Source organism: Thalassophryne amazonica, chromosome 2 (genome assembly GCF_902500255.1).
Source record: "Thalassophryne amazonica chromosome 2, fThaAma1.1, whole genome shotgun sequence".
Taxonomy (NCBI): Eukaryota; Metazoa; Chordata; class Actinopteri; order Batrachoidiformes; family Batrachoididae; genus Thalassophryne; species Thalassophryne amazonica.
In genome coordinates, this window is record NC_047104.1 from 129768128 (window position 1) to 129776165 (window position 8038).

General features: G+C 40.6%; 1 protein-coding gene across 2 annotated transcripts in view; it reads left to right on the top strand.

Annotated features, from left to right (window-relative positions):
- pacsin3 (protein kinase C and casein kinase substrate in neurons 3) overlaps positions 1 to 8038 on the top strand; it is an 82029-nt gene that overhangs the window by 48690 nt on the left and 25301 nt on the right. For both annotated transcript variants that reach the window (XM_034193192.1, XM_034193196.1), the window contains 3 exons: positions 2799 to 3034; positions 3492 to 3647; positions 5002 to 5177. In XM_034193192.1, the coding sequence (XP_034049083.1) occupies positions 2799 to 3034; positions 3492 to 3647; positions 5002 to 5177 (568 nt within the window). The remainder of the gene's footprint in view (positions 1 to 2798; positions 3035 to 3491; positions 3648 to 5001; positions 5178 to 8038) is intronic.

Sequence of the window (8038 nt, forward strand, 5' to 3'; positions counted from 1 at the left end):
AATGACCCCAACACCATTTCTCTTCCTGTCCTCACCATAGTACAACAACTTGTACCCACCGCCGATGCTCCTCCTCTTACTTCCCTTCCACTTGGTCTCTTGCACACACAATATGTTTACCTTTCTCCTCTCCATCATATCAGCCAGCTCTCTCCCTTTACCAGTCATACTACCAACATTCAAAGTCCCCACTCTCATTTCCACCCTTCTAGTTTTCTTCTTCTCCCGCTGTTTGTGGCAACGTTTTCCTCCTCTTCTTCGTCGTCTTCGCCCAGCAGTAGCCCAATTTCCACCGGCACCCTGTTGGGCAATAGCACCGGTGCCGGACGTTGTTAACCCGGGCCACGACCGATCCGGTATGGGAATTTGATTCTGAGTCTGCATAGTTCGGTTGGCTTGTTTTACGCCGGATGCCCTTCCTGACGCAACCCTCCTCATTTATACAGACTTGGGACTGGCACTCAGAATGTACTGGCTGCACACCCCATGTGGCTGAGTTCTTCCTTTCACCCTCTACGGTGTTAAAACAAAAGGAAATGGACCAGCCATATGGCCGTTATAAACCTTTGGAAAAAGAAATTACTATAACATAACAGTTTAAAAAAAATGTGGTTGTATTTGTATTTGGATGTTTTATAACATGTATCTCCAAATAAAAAGATAATTTCAAAAAAAAAAAAAAAAATCCAAACACTGGCTACACTGCGTTGTGAGGCTGGTTGGATGTACTGCAAAATTCACTGAAATGTCACTGGAGGCGGTTTATGGTAGTTTTCATGGGCAGCAGCTCTGTATCTGCATCTTTAGCATTGTGTTTTGTAATAAAATGACACATTTTAGAATAAACTTTTTTGTGACCAGTCCAAAGAAAGTTTTCAACATTTGGGTGTGGCTTCTTTCGAATGGTGAGGATATAAATAATTAAGAATCGAATTCAAAAGACACAAAACAAGTCGTGTTGCAATTGTAATTTGTTTATTTCATTCATTTTCAGCCGTTTATCTGAGTCCGGGTCACAGTGGCAGCAGAGCAAGCAGCTCATCCCACACTTCTCTATCCTTGGCCAAGTCCTGTAACTCTTCCTGGGGTATGCCAAGGTGTTCCAAAGTCACTTTCAAATATAATCTGTCCGGCATGTCCTGGGTCTTCCCCGGACCCTCCTCCCAGCTGGACGTGCCTGGAAGACCTTCTTAGGGAGATTGCCAGGGAGCATCTTCAGAAGAAGTGGCTGTACTGCAAGTCTCTCCCAGATAGGCAAATCTTTATGGCAGACACAAATAAGGATGGCGTCACCTCGCCTGAACAGGGATACCGGCTTGGGAAGGAGGGGATGAAATCTTGCAGGCGTGGGCCTGGTTGCCCGGTCTACCATTGTGGGATTTGTTCGGCTCAGCCCAAAGAAACAACAGTGTCTTCTCCATGTGGGTTCACTACCTGCAGGGAGTCTGTAGAGGATCTGATGTCCTGTTCTTTTGGCATGGACGGGGCAAATACCCACACAGACTGTCACTCTATATTATATGTGAGAAATCTTGGAGTCATTTTTGATCAGGATATGTCATTCAAAGCGCATATTAATCAAATATGTAGGACTGCTTTTTTGCATTTACGCAATATCTCTAAAATTAGAAAGGTCTTGTCTCAGAGTGATGCTGAAAAACTAATTCATGCATTTATTTCCTCTAGGCTGGACTATTGTAATTCATTATTATCAGGTTGTCCTAAAAGTTCCCTAAAAAGCCTTCAGTTAATTCAAAATGCTGCAGCTAGAGTACTAACGGGGAGTAGAAGGATAGAGCATATCTCACCCATATTGGCCTCTCTTCATTGGCTTCCTGTTAACTCTAGAATAGAATTTAAAATTCTTCTTCTTACTTATAAGGTTTTGAATAATCAGGTCCCATCTTATCTTAGGGACCTCGTAGTACCATATCACCCCAATAGAGCGCTTCGCTCTCAGACTGCAGGCTTACTTGTAGTTCCTAGGGTTTGTAAGAGTAGAATGGGAGGCAGAGCCTTCAGCTTTCAGGCTCCTCTCCTGTGGAACCAGCTCCCAATTCAGATCAGGGAGACAGACACCCTCTCTACTTTTAAGATTAGGCTTAAAACTTTCCTTTTTGCTAAAGCTTATAGTTAGGGCTGGATCAGGTGACCCTGAACCATCCCTTAGTTATGCTGCTATAGACGTAGACTGCTGGGGGTTCCCACGATGCACTGTTTCTTTCTCTTTTGCTCTGTATGCACCACTCTGCATTTAATCATTAGTGATCGATCTCTGCTCCCCTCCACAGCATGTCTTTTTCCTGGTTCTCTCCCTCAGCCCCAACCAGTCCCAGCAGAAGACTGCCCCTCCCTGAGCCTGGTTCTGCTGGAGGTTTCTTCCTGTTAAAAGGGAGTTTTTCCTTCCCACTGTAGCCAAGTGCTTGCTCACAGGGGGTCATTTTGACCGTTGGGGTTTTACATAATTATTGTATGGCCTTGCCTTACAATATAAGGCGCCTTGGGGCAACTGTTTGTTGTGATTTGGCGCTATATAAAAAAAAAAATTGATTGATTGATATGTTTACATTTTCTATAATATATATGTAGTATTGCTTATATTATTGATTCATGTAAATTTTTTTCAAATGAGCCCTTCTTGCTTCAAACCGGAACAGGTAGCACAACAAAACACAAATACAGAATTTTCTCATTTGTGGTTTTGGCAGGAAGTATTTCTTAATCTAAGATGCCATTGCTTATTTCACAAAGTTAAACAATAAATTGGTCTTTTAAGCTTTACTCTTATTTGTTGAAAGGTCCTCAGTATGGTACGCTGGAGAAGGCATGGCATGCCTTCATGCAGGCAGCTGACCGGCTTAGCGATCTGCATTTGGAACTGCGAGATCGGCTAGCCGGTGAAGACAGTGAGAAGGTGCGCAACTGGCAGAAAGATGCTTTCCACAAGCAGATGATGGGAGGCTTCAAGGAGACCAAGGAGGCAGACGATGGCTTCCGCAAGGCCCAGAAAGCTTGGGTCCGTAAACTGAAGGAGGTGAGACCTGCTTCAGCTGTTTAAATCAACTAATCCTGCTACAAAAATGTGCTTAGTACAGTTTTTGCAATGCCAACAAGTAGTTTAATATTTTAATTTTGTTCAAAGCTTCAGATGCAAAACCGTTGAAAGTGGGAACGGACTTGATCGTCTCCTGGAATTGCCCTTATATTAGTTGCTAGCTATTATAAGAGGATCCATTTTAAACAGTGTAGACGGCTGTCAACTCAAAGGTTTGGTGGTATTCAGACAGTCTGTGATGAGATATTACTGCAAATTCACAGGTGTATATTATGTTCACAACTGAGTTGAACGAGCAATGTTACTGTATGTGGTGAGTTGTTGAATCTTGTTGTAGCAATTTGATGCCAAAATTCTGGGGTTGCCTCAATTTTGGAGTTGTGGTTATACAAATGTTATATATTGTGTGTGTGTGTGTGTGTGTGTGTGTGTTAAGGTGGAGTCCAATAAGAAGAGCTACCATCAGACCAAGAAGGAGGAATGGACGGCAGTTACTAGGGAAACGCACGCCAAAGCTGACCCCTCCAAGTCCCAGGAGGAAGTTCGCAAATACACGACCCGAGTGGAGCGCTGCAGTCAAGAAGCTGAGAAAGTATAAATCCCGTCTAATACGCTTATATACACACACACACACACACACACACACACACACACACACACACACACTACTTGGCAAAGTCTCCTTGTCAGTCTGGGTGTGTTAGTGAGTCCAAAAAAGGTTTGTTGTCATCAAACGTGAACAGACTTGTCTCTGCAGTGCTCAGCTATTTTTCACAGCTCAAACCCAACAACAGCAAAGATCTCTGCCAGCTCCCCAAGAGGGAAACTATGAATCCAGAACAATGAAATCCTGAGACAAATTTAAGATCAGTCAGTACACAGAGTTCTAACAGTGACATATTTGATGACAGCATCAAATCCATTATGGTGTTTTAAGAATGCTGACAGTAGTTTAAAAAAAAAAAAAAAAAAAAAAAGAAAAGGGAAAAAAAAAAACAGAAAACTTTGGCATTAAACATTGTTTTGCATTTTGGTTAATTATAAAGAGATGTAGGACTGATCAATATTCTGTTGAAATTTAGCCGGTTGGATTTAGTGTGTGAACCCTGTAGTTTGGTTTTATGTCCATGTTTACATAAGCCACCTTGCATCCTTAAGAGGAAACTATGGGGTTTTACAACCTCGGCTCTATTTTGAGATGTCTTTGGGGTCATTTCATGCAATTGCAGAACAAATTTAATTGGGGCATTAGTGATTTAGAACACAAACACAGTCACAGGTCAACTGGCTAATTAATCTAATGGGACAGGCAGTCAGCAACACTCAAAGTAAATCACTGAACAGGCAAAAATGTCTTTAAAGTGACCTGTAGCATGGATATATATATATATATATATATATATATATATATATAATATGTGTATGTATGTATATAATATGTGTATGTATGTATATGTATATATAATATGTGTATGTATGTATATGTATATAGCACTTAGTTGCTTAATCTTAATTCCTAGCTGCCGGCCAGTTGTGCTGAGTAGTCAGTCCAAAATCAAAACATGTCCAAAATCAAAACAAATGATCAGACACTTAATTGGTGTTACTGTTGTTAATTGAGTGTCAAAAAGAAAATATTGAGGATGCAAATGAACAACAATGGGGAAAAAAAGACTTTTCCCATTTCCTACTGCCCTGGATTATGATGGGTTTTGTACAAAATCCAAGCATATTTTTCACAACTACTCAACCACATTCTACAGCTGTTACCATTTCCTCTGTGGCTAAAAAACTGTCATCATGATCACTGGACATTAGATAAACATAAATCCATAAGACATGCAGGCATCACTTATTATATTTTATGTGACAGTCATAATATAGATATGCAGTGTTGTAATTTTTGTATTTCATCTCATGCCTAAGCTGTTGTGTGTTTGCACCAGGCAAAGGATCGTTACAAAAAGTCCCTGGAGGAGCTGAACCGCTGTAATCCTCGCTACATGGAGGATATGGAGCAGGTGTTTGACATTACCCAGGAGGCCGAGCGCAAGAGGCTACGCTTCTTTAAAGATGTCCTGCTGGATGCCCACAAACACCTTGACCTGTCCAGCAAAGAGGGGTAGGACATACACACACACACACACACACACCAAGGGGCACGAACAAGTCTCACAGCTTTTACTTTTAAGTCAATGTGTGTATTTACATAAGAGTTAATGGAAAACACCAAGTTTTCCATTAACTCTGGAACCCCCCCCCCCCCCCCCTCATTTTAAACAACCCATTGTCACTATGGTAACCATAATTTAATGAGGTTTAATACAATGATTGCCCAACTTTTGACTAGAAAGTGCATTGACGTATGTTGACATCAATTTATATAACAAAAGCTGATGCCAGTGTAATGTTTATACTTACTTCATTTCATAATTTGCAGGGGTGTGACGATGCACTTAGCTCATGAGAAGAAACAATACATACAATGCATGCAGTGCACATACAGTGTTAGCTTTACAACAACAAGATGATATTTTAGCACTTTTTTATAAAGAAAAGTTTAGTGATGTAGTGTTAATGACCTTTTTTTTTTCATGATGAAAAGGAGACGACTATACTATGTCAGTGTTGTAAAAAGCTGACTAAGATGTAATTACGATGCATTACTGTTGAAGAAAAAGATGAGACTAAAATGTTTTGCATGAAATAAAAACTGAAATAAAATCTCAGTTTTTGTCAACAAGCTCTTACGCTTTGAAAATGTTTCCAAAATATGTTGCATTCAGCAGAGTTCATGCTGACGGGACGTCCTCACATTCAAAAGCTCAAATCTTTTTTTAAATAATGTCTCTGTTTTGTCCTCCGTCTCCTGTCTGCACGAGGTGTCATCCTGCTGTGTGTTTGAGCATAGATCTGTGAAGACCACTAGCGCGGACACCAGCGGCTGGAAAGTTAACTAGCATTTTCTTACCAACTCATAACCTAAAAGCCAGAATCTTTGCATTTAATGACTGCACGTTTAAGAAGACAACTACACTAAATTACATTATACATCAGCAGATTCGTCAAATAATAAACATGCTGCAGAGTAAATGTGTTTTAAACATTATTTATGACTAATATGTAACAAATAACATCAAATATAACAAAATAATGAAATATGAAGTGCATGTCATATTTAAATTAAATTGTCTCAAGTTGTGGCTCTTACAAAAGATAAAAACATTGCAAGACTTGAATTATTTTATTCTGCTTTGCTTTAACAAATTTCAGCCAATTCTGAACATTCAAATAGAATAACTAGATCCAACAAATGTTTCATTTCAGAAGACCTGCATCCCTACACCGCTGTGGATTTATCATATTCAGTAAAAGGCTGAACATTATGCAAGGACTGTAAATGGTTTTACCATAAACTCATCCATCTGGCTTCTAGAGGTTTCAAAACTACTGGTTTTTACTAGTTAACAAGTTTTTCTTAATAGACATTGACTAGTCATTATTTATTTTTTAGCTGACACATGATGTACACGTATCAAGATCCCATCACACCCCTATACTAATAATTTGTCATTTTTCCACAGCAAAGTCAACTTCTTCAGTCTGATTTTTATTTAACATACTGCACAATGTGGGCTTGTGTCTAGTTAGCTGCTCAGGTTCATGTCCTGACCTGGTTAATAACAGGCCATAAGTGACCAAACCCAGACTCCCAGACTGAACTGTCATAAACTCACGTTTACAGCGTGTCATTACCTGAAGTGTATCATAACTTCATGTGAATTACAGTTCCTGAAGTCACTCTAATGCACCTAAAACACACTGTGGGGCATAAAGTATGTTTCAGAAAGAACCCAGAAACTCCCCGATAGATTTCCTTCATATTTGGTGTGGTGTTGGCAACAAACTCTGACCTGATGCCCTTTGGGTCAGTCTTCAGACAGTTCCAGTTCAAATTTATGGTTGTCTGTCCAATTATAGGAACACTCACCTTATTGTTCTCTTCCAAAACCAGTATTGCTGTTGCCATGATTTAGTGGATTGCTTGTACTCTCATCATCCTTCCTTTCAGCAACTAAAAAGCTTTTTGCACACTGAAGGCCCCCTGACACTTGCACGACTTTTGCACACACATCGTCGGGACGATGTGTTCCCAGCTGGATGCCGTGCTTTGTTCCACTGGATGCCACGTGCTGTGCGCTGGACACTGCGTCTGTAAAATAATTATTTCGTAGTGGATTAATCATTTTCTCTTCGAGTTGGCTGTTGAATGTGGCTCGACTCGCTTCCTGAATGACAGAGGAGCGCTCCAGCCACTGCTTTTCTTGCACGTGCGCTGAATGAAGGGGACAACACATTTGGAGCTGTCTAAAAAGACAATTATTTGTATGTTTACATTGTCATGGCTTGGTAAAACAGTTGCATGTTCTTTCCTTCTTGTGGGCAGCTGTAAAAATATCTTTGTGATAGATGTAACATCTCATTATAATCGTTCAGACAAGCTGCACTGTGATGCAGTGCGCTGACCACTCACACTTCACTTTTTCTTTACTCAACTTGACGAGCTGCATGTAGTGTTGGCGAGTAGATTGCGCAACGTTCCCTACCACTTCACGTTTGTTGCACGACATTTATGCGTGAAAGATTTTTTGGAGCATTTCGAAATTCTCTTTGCGCAGTTGGCCTACCGATGCCCCCTCACGTTCAGTCTACACCTGTTAATGATGAGTTTACTCTCCTGCACGACAGTGCATGCATTAAAGTCGTGCAAGTGTCAGGAGGCCTTGAAATTGTTCATGTGGTTAATTAGAATATAAATAACTGGAATGAAGCTGCAAACCATTTCCTCTGCAGAGCCCGCTTATAACTGTTGGAACTGACAACAGGCCGATGTGAGAAGCACATTCATCAACATATCAATCAGTTGCACATGCAGGGATTAGCAGCTCATGTGGGTGAGGATGACAGGTTATCCCGATTTGC